The sequence below is a fragment of the Taeniopygia guttata genome, chromosome 1, assembly GCF_048771995.1.
Source record: "Taeniopygia guttata chromosome 1, bTaeGut7.mat, whole genome shotgun sequence".
NCBI lineage: Eukaryota > Metazoa > Chordata > Aves > Passeriformes > Estrildidae > Taeniopygia > Taeniopygia guttata.
Genome location: NC_133024.1, coordinates 114962002 through 114977486, shown reverse-complemented (window position 1 = coordinate 114977486; position 15485 = coordinate 114962002). Strand labels below are relative to the sequence as shown.

The window sequence follows — 15485 nt, the reverse complement described above, 5'->3', positions numbered from 1 at the left end:
GCAGCAGCCCCAAGGATCAGGCACAGGAATGAGTTGGACCCAGCAATATCTTGGTTGTGCCTTGACCTGTCCCTAATTGTTCTGAAAAGACATTTCTCAGTCAACCTCCCAGGTTGTGATCTGATGGAAAAACCCTCTGGGAACAGCACACTAAATATCCTTGCTTTCCCTTGCTCACCTGGTAATTTCTTTTCCAGTTGCTGCTGTTCTTCTTCCAATGCTGGTTCTTCTGGTAACCTTTGGTCTACAGACACTGAACTGGCAGCAGAAATCCCACTGCCAGAGCGGACTCTTCTGCCAAGGAAACAGGAATTGTGGGTGCTTAACAGAACCCAGGCCTACCCAAACTTCTTATGATTTAATGATGAGATCAAATTAAATGCAATGATATAATGTTTCATGGTACTCTATGTTCATTCAGTGCTGCCCAGAGGGTCTCGCTCAGGAATTGCCTCAGGAGAACAAGATTTTCCAGAATCCCAGCAGTTCACTGGTGAGCTGAGAATCCCAGTCCCAAATTCTTCTTCCAGATGGGTTCAACCCTGTCCCCAAGATCTCTCACCTGGGGGGAGATTTTCCCCTAACCAATCTGAGTTTGGGGAAATGCTGACTTAAACTACACCAAAACTAGCAGAGGGAGAGCTCACTATAATCAAGCTAAAAGCAAGATCCCAGGTGGAATACACAAAAACTGGGAATCTTTAGAGGATACCTGAAGAACACAGTAAAAAAGCACTTATTTTCACCGCTGTTACTTTCTTCCCATCTATTTCTCTACAAAGAAGTGAAATAGAACAAGAGAAGTGATGAGTGACCCCACTGTTCCCAAACCCAGCTGTACCAAAGGAGGTCTGGATGTGGTGCAGTGCAAATCCACACTGGAATTCCAAGACATTCTGACTGCTCTACAGGAGTATAAGCCTGAACTTAAATCTAGGTTTCTATGGCCAAACTGAGCAAGTCTGGAAGGTGTGCCAGCATAAACACCCACCCAAACCCTGTTCTCACAGGGCAAAAGGTGAGGGCTCACTGCTCAGTTCCTGCACTTGGCACTCCCAGAACCATCCCAATGACATACAGAACTCAGGAGGGAGACTCCCAGGGGATGAGCAGTCACCTGAATGAAGGTGGGATGTACTCTGGGGGCAGGGCAGGTGGCAGTGGCTGACCAGACATCGCTACATCAATGAGGTGCATAGCCAGGATAAACTCCTCAGCTGTCAGCTTCCCATCTTGATCAATGTCAGAGAGAGTCCTTGTTAAAGGGAAAGGACAAAGCAAGGGAATTATTAAATATTAAAAAACATTGTTCAAAGGCATTGTTTCAACATATACAGTTCCAATTTCATTCACTTTTTGCACTATTTTTTTCCACACTACTTGATTTTTTCAAAACAAATGAAAAGCAAACCCCAAAAGCTTCCCTATTTCCCCCATTTCTCATGGCTATCTGTCTGAAATACAGCCTTGCAGACACAACTTCTCCTTCACCTGCTCTGAGTGCTGCCAGGAGCTCGTGCCAGAGAAGTAACTTTAACCAGTGGAGTTCTCCTGAACACCTCGTGAACACCCAAAAGAACCAGCTCAGGTGTTTGGCAGAACTTTTAGGTTTGGTCTCCTTCCTCCCTAGAGGCTCCTATCTCACATTCCAGGGCACCCACTGGCAGTGAAATCAAAGCCATTGGTGTTCTAGTCCTGACAAGCACCAACCCACCTTGGCATTATGCACATATTAAAAATTAGAGTAATGTCTCTGGATGCCCCCAAAGCAGAGCTCCAACAGAGGCACAAAATGCTTTTACTCCTGTTAAGGTGGTGTTGGAGAAAATTAACAGCCAGGGACAGCACCCAGGGAGCAGCTGGAGCTGGGCCAGGAGGGATTTAGGTTGGGTTTTAGGGAAAGGCTCTTCCCCAGAGGTGCTGGCACTGCCCAGGGAATGGGCACGGCCCCGAGGCTGCCAGAGCTGCAGGAGCCTTTGGCCAGCGCTGCCAGGGATGCCCAGGGTGGGGCTGGTGGGGTCTGGCACTGGGGGATCCCTGGGGGTCCCTCCAGCTCAGGATCTGTTTCTCCAGTGTGCTGCACTCTAATAATGCAGGGAAATCTCCCATGATACTGTGAAAACCCAAGGGAAGTAAGTGATATATTCTTCTGAAGTCCCAAGGCACAGGACTTTGCCAATGGGATTTAAATCTGGGAGACAATCACAGCCTCACTCAAGCCACACCTGTGACACTGAACTCCTCAGGCTGGAGCACAGGAACAAGCCAGGAGACTGGGAATGCAGCATGCACAGAAGAGACTGATCAGCTGGGTCCACACCTGGGGCAGAACTCCCAAGACAGCCCAATGCTGAGCATCAACTCTTCCCTTTGAGTGTCTGAGTCAGGGATTGCAGCCCCAGCACAGGCTGACAAACCTCACCCCAGAGCAGGGCCCAGGAAGGACCAACAAGAGCTGGAATATCCCCTCCTTATCTTGGTGCACTGGCAGCTATCAGTGTCCCCAGCTGAGTGAGTCCTGTTTGCAGCTCCTGCACTGAGCTGGTGGCAGCTGCCTGCCCACACAAGCACTCCAAGGCTGGCAAAAGCAGAGCATTTCTTGGTTAATCATCTGCTGGGGGACTGGGCTGATTTGTTTTCATCCCTTTGTTAGGAAACAGAGAAGGAAAGAGTGGTTTTTAATTTATAACACAACTCCCAGTGCTTTGCAAAGAGAACAAGTGCAGCTGAATGGCCTTGTCAGAGTGACTGCACCACTGCCATCCTCACACTGAGCCCCTGGGCCAGCTCCAAAGCTCCTCAAGCAAACACTCCTAAAGGACAGAAGTTAATTAGGAACAACTTCCCATGGGGCAATAAAAACATAATAAAGTTCAGCAAACAACAAGTTGGAAGGCAAAAGGAAAGCTGAGACAAATGCTTTTAAAATCCATTATTGTACAGGTCTGTAAGTCCAGTCCCTGGGAAACCAGCCCTCCCATAGCCATGGAAAACACAGAGAAACCCCACAGAAAGCATGGCTTGGGTTAAACTTCCTGCTCTGCCACCTGTGCAAAGGCAAATGGGTCCCTGGTGCTCTGTCAGGGGATGTGGAAGGCACAGGGTGCTGAACATCTGCTCTGCCTAAAAACCCAGCACTGAACCACAACTTCCAGAACATCACACAAAAGATGCTCCTGGTGCTCTTGTGGAATAATATCAGTAAAGGCATAGAAGGCAGGTTTTGTTTATAAAGTTACACATGACAAAGAGCAACATGTGATTTATCAGTGAGACTGAAACTGGAGAAAACCCCATGGGCTCCAGTGCAGAGGTTTCAGAAGAGTTTGTGTTTTGATAGAAATGGAAACATTTATTTTACCATATTGTAGCCAGCTGAGCCTGGGGTAAACTTGACTGCATGAGAATCGTTCTTGCTTGGGGACCTAAAAAGGAAACAAATATTAATAAAACAAGCAAGAGATGCAACCAGGAGGAACTTGGCTCCCCAAATAACCAAGAAATAATACTTCACTTCTGCACAATAACCACAGAATCCCAGACTGGTTTGAGTTGGAGGGACCTCTAAGCCCACCCAGTGCCACCCTGCCATGGCAGGGACACCTCCCACTGTCCCAGTTTGCTCCAGCCCCAGTGTCCAGCCTGGCCTTGGGCCCTGCCAGAGATCCAGGGGCAGCCACAGCTGCTCTGGGCAACCAAATCCCTCAGATTAAAACCCAAGAAAGCTCTCAACCACAAAGACATGCACCAGAACTGGCAAAATCAAGCCAGGGGTCCAGTTCTAGTCTCTCCCTGGAACTGGACACTCCTCTCAGCAGTGGGTGAACCAGGCACTGGAAATGGCTGCACAAGTTTTCACAGAAGCCACTGTGCCCTTTTCCCAGGGTCAACTTTGCAGAAAATAAAGGAAAGATGGGGATAAAATTATCCCAGTGGCAATGAATATTTGTTTCTAAACAAAAGCATTAAGCACCTGGGAGATTCAAACAGAAAAATGCTGATGAGCCTCTTACTACGTGAACAACATCCTCAGTGGCATTAACTTGGCTCTTCCACCTCCAAACGAGGAGACAACAGAAGCTGTGCCAGTACCTGTCAGGTGTCCACTCATGGTTTTGTCGTGGCTGTTGAAGAGCTGCCGGTACTTGAGCCGTGAGGACTGAGGCACAGCCCACTCTGCCACGGCAGGAGAGCTGCAAGGACAGCAGGGAGAACAGGGAGAATTGGAGATTTCACCTCGTAAAGGCCATGAGAACAATCACAGAGTCATTAATCACAGCAGGGTTTGGGATGGAGGGACCCCAAATCCCACCCAGTGCCACCCCTGCCACACCAGGGACACCTCCCACTGTCCCAGGCTGCTCCAGCCCCAGTGTCCAGCCTGGCCTTGGGCACTGCCAGGGATCCAGGGGCAGCCCCAGCTGCTCTGGGCACCTGTGCCAGGGCCTCAGCCCCCTCACAAAGAGGCTGAAGTGCTGCACTGAGATCAAGTTTTATGCCTGAAAATGTTCTTTCCCCCAGTTCTGCTGTGAGGGTGGGGAGGTTCTGAGGTGTCCCAGAGCAGCTGGGGCTGCCCCTGGATCCCTGGCAGTGCCCAAGGCCAGGCTGGACACTGGGGCTGGAGCAAACTGGGACAGTGGGAGGTGTCCCTGCCATGGCAGGGGTGGCACTGATGAGCTTTAAGGTCCCTCCCAACGCAAATCATTCCATGATTCCATGATCTAATATTCCTTGCTACTCCTGAAACCACCACAGGTTTGACCTCTTGTTTGCAAACATTTATCCCAATTCAGTCTCTTGGAAGATGGTTGGTTTTTAAAGAGTTTTGCTTTTATTATTTCCTGGCAGAGAATGCAGGAACCCAAATAGTTCAGAGGAGCTACAAGATTTTAACTAAACATGTAATAGGAAATGCAGAATAACATTTTACTCTGCCTTTAACTGCTTCTCTTAGCCAAACAGAGCTGATGAAGCAAAATAAATATAAAATATACTGGAAATGTAGAAAAAAAGGTGTGAAAAAGCCACACTTGAATGTAAAGTTTCTCATAATGGAACAAGTGAGGAATGTAATATTCCCAGTTCTAATCCTTTCCCATAACAGGCTGAGTTGATTTGCAGCTCTTATTTCCCAGGCTTGATGGCTGAGAAATCCTAATTCTGAAAAACAAGGAGCAGAGTTTTTCTGCCTTTAGGCACATTCAAACTTTGTCCTTTTTTTGACCTTATAAAAAGGACAAGACACATGACAAGACACAAACCAGCATCTCTATTTCTATTTTTGATTTCCAGACTCTTGAGCATTAATAATACCCCTTCATAGGAGCAAAGCAAAAATAAGCTGTCCCTTCAATAATGAAAATAAGAAAAAAGGCCAAATATTTAATTTTTACCCATAGGATTTCCTCCTCAGTTTTGCTGGATTTGGGGGTTCCACACATTTTAATTTCTGTGTTACACATAAATTATACCACAGCATCCCTACTCTGTTCCTGGCCAGTTTAGGTTTCAGAGAGAAAATGAATTTGAAAGACTTTTAATTATTTCCCAATACTGAGTAGTATCACTTGTCTAATAGCAGGGCAATAGAAAAGCCTCCAGAAGGAAATGAAAATAAAACCAGATCATTCAATTGTGTCCCAAGCCATTTTCCTCTTGCAAAAAACCTGTGCCATAGATCCGTGAGCCAGATGATTTATAAGTACTTAGGGAAATCTCTCTTTTAACTCCTCTCAGGAAGTTTTATTTTGTTAGATCCATTTTTTTTTTAAACCACAGTAAAACACTTTTTGACCAACCACACGTTTTTCTAGGCCTCAGAATAATCTAAAAGCCCTTCAAGTGATTTTTCACACAGAACTTGAAGAATATAGAAGAAACCGTGATGTGGAATGCATTTAAAATATGAGACCTATTAAAGATTTTGCTTTTAGCAATTACCCTGCAGTTGCTAATTTTAAATAATGCATTACTTGTCTTGTTTTCCCAGTACCAGGAGTGTCTGTGCACGATGCAGATTTTGTTTATAGAAGCAAATGCTGTTCTAAAAATCAAGTGAAGATAATGTCAGCAGTGTTAGTAGCTAATTACTTTATTTCCATGATTCCTGCTCCTGAAGCATTAGGAAGATGGAGTAAAGCCACAGCACCCCACAGAATGCTGAAGTGGTACCTCTGCAGAACTGATTTCTGCCAGGACTATTATTTCAGATGACCACTTTGGGAAAGAGAACCACTTTTTCCAGCCCTGGGGACCCAACCCCCTGGCCCAGCCCCACCTGGCCACGTCGAAGGATTGTGCCTTTTGCAGCTTTGCATTGAGCTGAGCTCCTGGCCCGGAGCGGCTGAAGGAAGAACTCTTTGGCAAAGTGGCTGGGAAGAGAGAAAACAGGGATTTATTGCTATTCACAGTGAACTAGGCAATTCCCATGACATTCATTCAGCTCCTACATCAAGTTACAAGCACTGTCTGATGGGAACTTTTTAACAATATAAAGATCAGAGAGTCCAGCATGACAGGGGGAAACACAAGGGCACTTCCCTCACATCTTTTTACTTCCACAGCTTTACGGAAACCCTGTTGACACCAAATTATATTTAGGTACACGTTAGAAACCATATGTAGTTCAGCATTAAAGTCACCCTAACAAAGAGCAGTACTTCAGTAGCTACAAAGAGACAGGAGAGGCCTAATTTCCAGGCAACAGCTTCCTGGCAAGTTCATTTCTCCAAGTGCTGTTTTATTTTCTCACCACGAGGGACTCCTGCGGGAAGCCATGTCCACATTCCTTCTTTTAGCTCTTCTCCAAGTGTGCCAAGTGGGCTAAAGCAAAGCACAGTCCTTCCCCAAAGGCATCACTGGAGTGGCTAATCCCATGTGTCCCGAGGAAACGCGGGGGAGCTGTTAGGAGCAGGAGACAGAGAGTGAGAGCAGCGTACCGGGGTGAGCGAAAGCAGGCAGGGGCTGGATGACAGCAGGAGCTCCGTTAGCCAGGGGAGGGACGGCGGCAGGGACAGAGGACACCAGTGGGGGGGACATCCCCACGACTGGGATGGATGCCATGGGCACCGGGGCCACAGTGGTGAGGGATGGCATGTTGGCAATGCCCCCGAGACCTACGGGCGAGAAAAGCACAGGTTGGTTCTGATGCACACCCGACACCTCCAGGGGCAGCTCCCACCCCTGGGACACCCTCCCAGCCCGGGGCAGCACAGCAGGGACAGGATCGGGACACAGGGCACAGGGACAGCCCCACAGCAGGGGCAGAACTGCCCCAGCTGTCCAGCAGCCTCTGCTACGAAAGGAATTGTGTGCCTTGACCTGAGTGAGGAGCCCAGGGAGGAGGAGCCCCCAGGCTGCCCCAGAAGCTGCAGGGCTGGTGCTGCAGCCTTTGGCTGGGATGAGACAGGGCAAAGCTGATGGGAGAGCACAGGAATGAGAGGCTGAGGGTAAGCACAGCTGCAGGAAACCAAGGGGGTTAAGGAGGGCCAGTGGTGCCAGGGGAAGAACGAGGGGCGTGCAGACAGCTCACATCAATCTACAGGGAATGAGAACAGGGGAATCACCCATTTGGCTGGGCTTCGTGGGGATTCATTTCACTTTGTCTTTTCTCACCTTACCCTGTATTGGCTCTGCCCAGTTTCACTGTCTTCCTCCAAAGAATTTTACTTCTGACTTGTGGGGGTTACAGTGCATCAAACCACACTGCTGCAAGCAGTTTATCACAGGCACTGTTCCCTTTCTTCAGGACACTTAGATGGAATACTGGGAATTGGGAATTGTTCCCTGGCAGGGTGGGCAGGCCCTGGCACAGGTGCCCAGAGCAGCTGTGGCTGCCCCTGGATCCCTGGCAGTGCCCAAGGCCAGGCTGGACACTGGGGCTGGAGCAGCCTGGCACAGTGGGAGGTGTCCCTGCCATGGCAGGGGTGGGATGGGATGGGCTTTGAGGTCCCTTTCATTCCAAACCATTCCATGATTCCCAGGCACCAATAATCCTGAGCCACAGCCAAGACTAAAGCAGAAAGGGAAAGAACCTCCCATGACAGGACCACGGTGTCAGAGGTTTGGCTTTATTTGGTTATTTTCCTCTGCCCATCCCATCTTCCCTACTCTCTTCCTAGAAATGATGGTGACTTTGGCAGTACTTCACCCCAGCAGCTCCTACCAGAGCAGCACTGCTCATCAAAGCAGAAGGTGCAGGGATTGTAAAAACTCAAGAACAACAGAGCAGATGTTGCCAGAGCTGGAGATCCAATAATGCCAACAGGTTAAACCACAATTCTATCCCTTTGGAATGCACTAGCCCTGCTACCTGAGCCTTGGTTTGTTTGGAGCAGTGCAAACCTGAAGCAAACAGGAGCTCAGCTCAGGTAAAAGCCCAGTCTCAGTGCATGTGCAACGTCTGGGTTTGAGTCCATGTGCTTTTAGAAGCACCATTTCCTAAAATATTCCTGGAGAAACTGCAAAAGGCCAATGGAATTGCTGCAGTCCCAGGCAACAAGGAGGGAAATGGAGGAGAACAGGGATCTTACCAAATCCTGGGGCACCGGGCAGGGCGAGGGGCGGCTGCTTCATGACGGGCGGCAGCGTGGCTGGGAGCTGGTAACCCTGGAGCTTCAGTTTGATGAGTTTCATAGCTATGGAAAACTCCAAGGGATCCATCCTCCCATCATTGTTCATGTCAGCTAGAGCCCTGCAAAACACAGTGTTGGCACAGTTACATCCTGCAGTTAGGAACTTCAGGCCTTGCCCCAGGAGCAGGCTCACATGAGTGTGGATATTCAAGGCTGACAAAGGGGCTGGAGCCCCAGGAGGGGCTGAGGGAGCTGGGAAGGGGCTGGAGAATTCCTGAGGGAGCTGGGAAGGGGCTGAGCCTGGAGAAAAGGAGGCTCAGGGGGGACCTTGTGGCTCTGCACAGCTCCTGCCAGGAGGGGACAGCCGGGGGGTCGGGCTCTGCTCCAGGGAACAGGGACAGGAGGAGAGGGAACGGCCTCAGGCTGGGCCAGGGCAGGCTCAGCTGGGACAGCAGCAGCAATTTCCCCATGGAAAGGGGGCTCAGGCCCTGGCAGGGGCTGCCCAGGGAGCTTTGGAGTGCCCATCCCTGCAGGTGTCCCCTGGAGGTGGCACTGAGTGCTCTGGGCTGGGGACAAGGTGGGCATGGGGCCCAGCTGGGACTCCCTGGGCTGGGAGGGCTTTTCCAGCCCCAGGATTTGGGATTCTCACTAATTTCCACCCAAAACCATGCCAGGCTAAAACTAAGACACTATTTAAACTTAAGAGTTCTTTGATTTCTTTCCTTGGGTGATTAATAAATATTTTTGAAGTTGCTTTTCAGCTCTTGGAGGAATTACAACGAAGCATCCAGAACAAATGCAGCTGTACAAAAACTGCAAAATCACACCAATGAAAGCACAGGGTCCTAAAACAGCACCACAAGAGAAGCAAATCACTGAGTCTGCAAATCTGTACTTTAACTCCACTTAGAACATTCTTTAAATCTGTGACTCCCCTCAGCACTGCTCCATCTGCGAGTGTGCAAATGTGTTTTCAATTAAACAATAGCACTCAAGATGAAACATTGAGCCTAGGCCTTGAATAGGCTTTCAGGGGAAGGAGTCTGACTTAAACAGTCTGCTTTTTGTTCCTTGCCTTGCTAGCTAAGAAAACCCAGCTCAGCAGGGAATAGGGGTGGGAGCCTGGGGGAGAGAAGCAGGAAGAAGAGAGTCAGTTCCTGCCACTGCACACCAAAAACTCCTGAGTAAATGCACATCAGAAATAGCTGTAAACTTACTTTTACAGAAATAGCAAAAACTTACTTTAATAGAAATACCTCTAAACTTACTTTTCAACACCATGCTTATTTCTTTGCATCTGTTTGAAGAATTAAGTACAGATTTCAGCACTGGGGTAATACAGATTTTGAAGTTCATGCATTTACTTCTATGTCATGGGTGTGGTTGAACCAGAGCTTCATTTCTCATCAAATTCCTCTCAAAGACAGCTTTTGTGCAACTAAGTGAAAGTTATCCCAGAATGATTTATAGCTGATAACTATCAGCTATTTATAACTGATGCACAAGGAGACAGCCAGGCATAAGTAGTGGCAAAATAGAAATCCTCCCACTCCAAAATAAAAAACCCCAAACTGGAAAACCTCCATGGAGAGGCAGATCCCAGCAGGGAGCAGCACAGGTTTAGATCCCCAGCAGCATCACAGATACTGCAAACCTCTCCAGAACTCCTAAGAAAGGATTTCCAGTGGTGTAGCTGCCTTAATCCACCAGTTCTGATGCCATGGGGCTAAACAACAGAATTAAAATCCAGGAGAAGCGTTCAAAGAAAGTCTGGAGAGGACACTGAGACACAGATACTGATACCCTTAAAAAGCATGTGCTGCACCTGTGCCTGGAAGATGCTGAATCCCAGAATGCCAGAACCTCAAAGCTCATTTCATTCCCACCCCTGCCATGGCAGGGACACCTCCCACTGTGCCAGGCTGCTCCAGCCCCAGTGTCCAGCCTGGCCTTGGGCACTGCCAGGGATCCAGGGGAATCTGGGAATTCCATCCCAGCCCTGCCCACCCTGCCAGGGAACAATTCCCAGTTCCCAATCTCCCACCCAGCCCTGCCCTCTGGCAGTGGGAGCCATTCCCTGGCTCCTGTCCCTCCATCCCTGTCCCCAGTCCCTCTGCAGCTCTCCTGGAGCCCCTTCAGGCCCTGGCAGGGCTCTGAGCTCTGCCTGGAGCTTCTCCTCTCCAGCTGAGCCCCCCCAGCTCTGCCAGCCTGTCCCATAATAGTCTTACCAGTAGCCTCTACACCTGCAAATACTTTGATTTATAAGATAAAATCCCTTCTATTAATAAGCACAGACAGACCCTCAGTGGGTTCTATCCCTGACCAGGAAAATACAGGAAGAGTAAAGATCACCCTGTAGGAACTTTGGCTCTCCAGGCACCATTTCCTGCTGGGACACAGCAAATCTCTGCATCCTACATGGGAAAACATTCACTGCCCAACAATCAGAAAATCTGATGTGCACCAGTGTCACTGCTCTCATTGAACTCCAATTCACATCAGCAGCTGTAGCTTTTCATTCAACATCTGACCTTCTGTGAACTCCTTTACTCTACACCAACAGCTTCATTATTGAAATTACCAGCACAAATATCAGTGCAGAGAGTTCTATGTACCCCCCAGAATTTCTCCAGTTTTACAGAGTGCAAAGAAAAAGAAGCTTTTGTCTGACAAACTCTTCCTGCAAAAATAGGACACATTTCCATTTCTAGTTGCAGAAGTTGGTCTCAGGCTGCTGGATTTTACTGTGCTGCTCTGGAACAAGCAGCACCTGAAATGCAGGGAACCAGCAAACACCATCTAATTCCACTAATTTCTGCTTCTAATGAAATTTGGGACAATGTGGTGCCCTTGCATTTGTTTCATTTGTGGCCTGGCTGGAACCAGTGCAGAGTAAATGGATTAAACATTGACTAAATATTTATTATCTTCTGTAGGCCAGGCTTGTGTTTGTATCTAATGACAAGAGCTGCAGTGGGGTCAGCACCACCCCAGGGCTCAGGTGCTGACAAATCCTTCCCCATGGATCTTGTCCTCCTCCTTTCTTTCATCCTTCCTGCAGAATGAAAAGCCAGCTTGATTACTTTTGCATGTACGAGGTGCAGAAACTGAATACAGGCACTTTTCCCACCAAACATGCTGTAATCAGCACACAAACCATCTATCCATGAAAGCAAGCCTGTGTTAAAGCAGGGATCACTGTGCAGTCCCAAAGCTGGACTGATTTAGCTGTGTTGCACAGTCCCAGATGTGTCACAGCCACAACCATGAGCAGCACTCAGGTGTCTGTGGATGCCTGTGCAGGAAGCCACAGCTCCCAGAATTACCCCACTGTGCCCACCCTTGCACACAGATTTAGGAAGGCTGGGAGGGAAGCAGATGTCAGGAACAAGGAAGTCACCCAGCCACTCTGTCCTGACAAAATAAGTAACTCCAAATGCATGGAGAACAGCTGGCATTGATTATTTCAGCTCTCCTTTCATTCCAGGGGCCAGGCCACACAGGAGATGCTCTTTGAGGCCCCATTCCTCAGGGCTCTAAAAAAAGGCAGATTATTCTGCTTAAGCACAGTTATCTCCCAAGCCACTGCAGGCCCAGCTCAAAGCCCAATTAGAGGCTTCTTAATTGATCACCAGCCTGGAGAGTCTGCAGCTGGTGAAGGGCACCACAGCACAGCAGCTGTTGTGGCAGACCATAATACTTCACTCCTTGGCTCGCTGAGGTCCCAGAGACCTCTTTCCTTGCATGAGGAGTACAAGGGACACAGGAATTTGCACTGCTAATAAAAACTGCTGTTTCAAAGGACTGTGAATCCTGGGGAAGCTTTTAGGGCCCAGAAATGAGAGGAGGGATTGATCAGATTTATTCCTCGTGTCCCTCCAGCTGTGAGGGATGCTTCAGCAAACACAGGCCAGGCTTTTCTCCCATTATTCCATCAAATGTAGCTAAAATCAGGAGGATGATGAAGAATAGGAAAACACTTCCAGAACAGCAGACCCAGACAGACAGACATTTCCTCAGGGACTCCCCTGGATCCCTGGCAGTGCCCAAGGCCAGGTTGGACACTGGGGTTTGGAGCAGCCTGGGGCAGTGGAAGGTGTCCCTGCCATGGCTGGAGTGGGATGGGATGAGGTTTAAGGTCCTTCCCAACCCAAACCAGTCTGGGATTTCTCAGATCAGAAAATTAATTCCAGAGGTTTACAACTTGATTTAACTCAAGGAAGGAATTACTTTCCTTCCTTGAGGAATCCTGTACCTCCCCTTCTCTCCCAGTAACAATCAAATGCCACTTCCACTGACTATTCCAGGATCAAACACTGATGGAAGAGCACTTTCCTGCAGCTCCCAATTCTCAGAGATTTTGGGCTCACTACTCCACAACTCCCCCTCCAAAGTACTTAAGAGTCTGCATAAAGATTTTTACTGAAATATTTACTTGTTTTAATTCAGAGATGACTGAAAACAAAAACAAAACAAAAGACAGAGAGAGAGGAATGTCCATGAGCTGCTTTATGATTTAGAAAGGCAGCTTGAATAAGTTTTAGTTCAGCTTCATTAACAAAAATGTGCAGGTCTTGTCTCTATGACAACTCCAGAGGGAGTGGAATGATTCCCCTCCTCTCAAGAGCCTGGAAAACTGAATAATTCAGAGAGGAAGAGATCCTTAGTCAGACTATTTACAACTGTTTGGATTTGTTAACACCTATTTAAAGCCAAGGCCTATGTAAGATATTTGGAGAAAGGATGTCTTGTTTAAGAAAAAACTTCTTTCCTTGTTTAATTCAGAGGCAAGAGAAGTTCCAAAGGGACATGTGAACACTCACTGAGGCTTCAGCAAATAAGACAACCAGTCCAGCTTTGATATTTGTAAGATGAAGATAATCAGAAAAGAAAATAAGCTCTTTATTTAAAAGCCATACAGGTCTGGGCATGCAGATTTCCAAAGCAATTAAATAATTCTCTTTCTCCTGTCAGAGAAAAATTCTGCCTTTAACAGTCCTTAACTGCACCAGAAAGTTTCTGTAATGGCAATAAACTCCTCAAATATCTCACAGAGGAAAAGGGAACAGATTTCCCCAAAGTTCTCTATCCCTCTTACCCAATCTGGAATGAAAATCAGTTTTAATTCTCTGTCTCACACCAGTATCTGTGCTGGTAGTAATATTACTAATGCAAACCATGAATAATCATGGAATTCTGGAATGCTTTGGGTTGGGAGGGACCTCAACGCTCATCCCACCCCACCCAGTGCCATGGCAGGGACACCTCCCACTGCCCCAGGCTGCTCCAGCCCCAGTGTCCAGCCTGGCCTTGGGCACTGCCAGGGATCCAGGGGAATCTGGGAATTCCATCCCAGCCCTGCCCACCCTGCCAGGGAACAATTCCCAATTCCCAATCTCCCACCCAGCCCTGCCCTCTGGCACTGGGAGCCATTCCCTGGCTCCTGTCCCTCCACACACAGGTGCAGGCCTGGCAGGGCCAAAGAATTTGGAGCAGAAACACTTTCATTCCTGCAGGAAAATCTGGCAGTGTGGGAATGTCTGTGCTGTGTAAGGGGCAGCAGATTTGATCTGGCTGAACTCACCAAGGAGTGACAAAAATTTCCAATTTCATGCTTGGACTCCAACTCCAATGCAAACAGACTCTGTCAATCTTCATTTTTGTAGCTACCACTCCAGGTCTTGCCTAGGCTCTCCCATTAGCAGATTTATTATTAATTACTGTGCTTAGCAATTGTATTATTGTACTGTAGTCGGTTTTAACAGAGCTGAAAGCATTTAGCAATTTGAAATGTGGGTTTGAAACTGCCAACTTCCAAAATGCCATTTGCTGGGACAGCCCAGGGCCATCGGCCTCCTGCCCACCTGGGCACCCCGGGGCTCGTGCCCAGCCACTGCCACCAGCACCCCCAGGGCCCTTCCCAGCCCCTGTGCCCAGGGTTGGAGTGCTCCATGGGGCGGTGCTGACCCCAGGGCAGGAGCCAGCACTTGTCCCTGCTGACCCTCACCCTGCTGACCCCAGCCCAGGCTCCAGCCTGCCCAGATCCCCCTGCAGAGCTCCCTGCCCTGGGGCACAGCCACACCACCCAGCCTGGCACTGCCAGGGAGCCCTGGATGTGGATCTCCACATAGAGCCTGAGCAGGGCTGGCCCCAGCCCTGGGCCTGGCAGCCCCAGGAGAGCCCAGCCCCAGCTGGACTCAGCCCTGCCCCAGTGTGCCCCACACACAGCCCTGTGCCCACCCCACACTCACCATATCTGTGCTAGCACTGGCTGAGGTAACCCAGATTGGAAAAAAAAGTTCCTGGCTTGATCACCTGTAAAATAAATAGGACATGGCTTCAGCTTCAGCCCCAAACACCTGGCACAGGGAATGGGGAATCAGGAGGCAAAACCATCTGCAACAGAAGCCCAACCCATTCCATGACTGATGATAATGTACAAAGCACTAAGAAAATCCAACGTAACAAAACAAAGTAATGAAGAGGAGGCCTCCTATTGCCTTTAAGACCAAAGTTTGATGAAAATTTATTAGGATCAGTGCAATTCCTTTATTTGGAGCTTTGCTTCCCACTGCTTCAATCAGTTCTGCATTTAGATCTTTCCAAGAGGTCAACCATGCTGATGTCAGCGCTGTACAAACAGAATTTCTAAACACACCTTTATTTAATCAGACCTTTTATTCATCACAATATTAGTGTGGTGGGCTGACCCCAGGCACAAAGAACCCATCACTCCCTTCCACAGTAGGATGGGGAAGAGAAAATATCAGAAAATAACAGAAAAGTTTGGCCTGATGTGGCAGAATATTTGAATAATGGGATATAAAATAAGAAATACCTGTTCAAATTTTCTAATTATTACGCCCATATGTCTCCCAGGCGGCTCTGTACACATTTAGGCTCACTAGTTAA

General features: G+C 48.4%; 1 protein-coding gene across 6 annotated transcripts in view; it reads right to left on the bottom strand.

Moving 5' to 3' along the window:
- ITSN1 (intersectin 1) overlaps positions 1-15485 on the bottom strand; it is a 107571-nt gene that overhangs the window by 62925 nt on the left and 29161 nt on the right. For 4 of the 6 annotated variants that reach the window (XM_030287331.4, XM_030287344.4, XM_030287366.4 and 1 more), the window contains exons 4-11: positions 14825-14888; positions 8532-8692; positions 6939-7115; positions 6278-6371; positions 4093-4193; positions 3362-3425; positions 1118-1255; positions 179-294 (exon numbers count right to left, since the gene is read on the bottom strand). In XM_030287331.4, coding sequence (XP_030143191.2) covers positions 179-294; positions 1118-1255; positions 3362-3425; positions 4093-4193; positions 6278-6371; positions 6939-7115; positions 8532-8692; positions 14825-14888 — 915 coding nt within the window. The remainder of the gene's footprint in view (positions 1-178; positions 295-1117; positions 1256-3361; positions 3426-4092; positions 4194-6277; positions 6372-6938; positions 7116-8531; positions 8693-14824; positions 14889-15485) is intronic. The other 2 variants (XM_032751653.3, XM_030287351.4) reach the window with 1 other exon arrangement.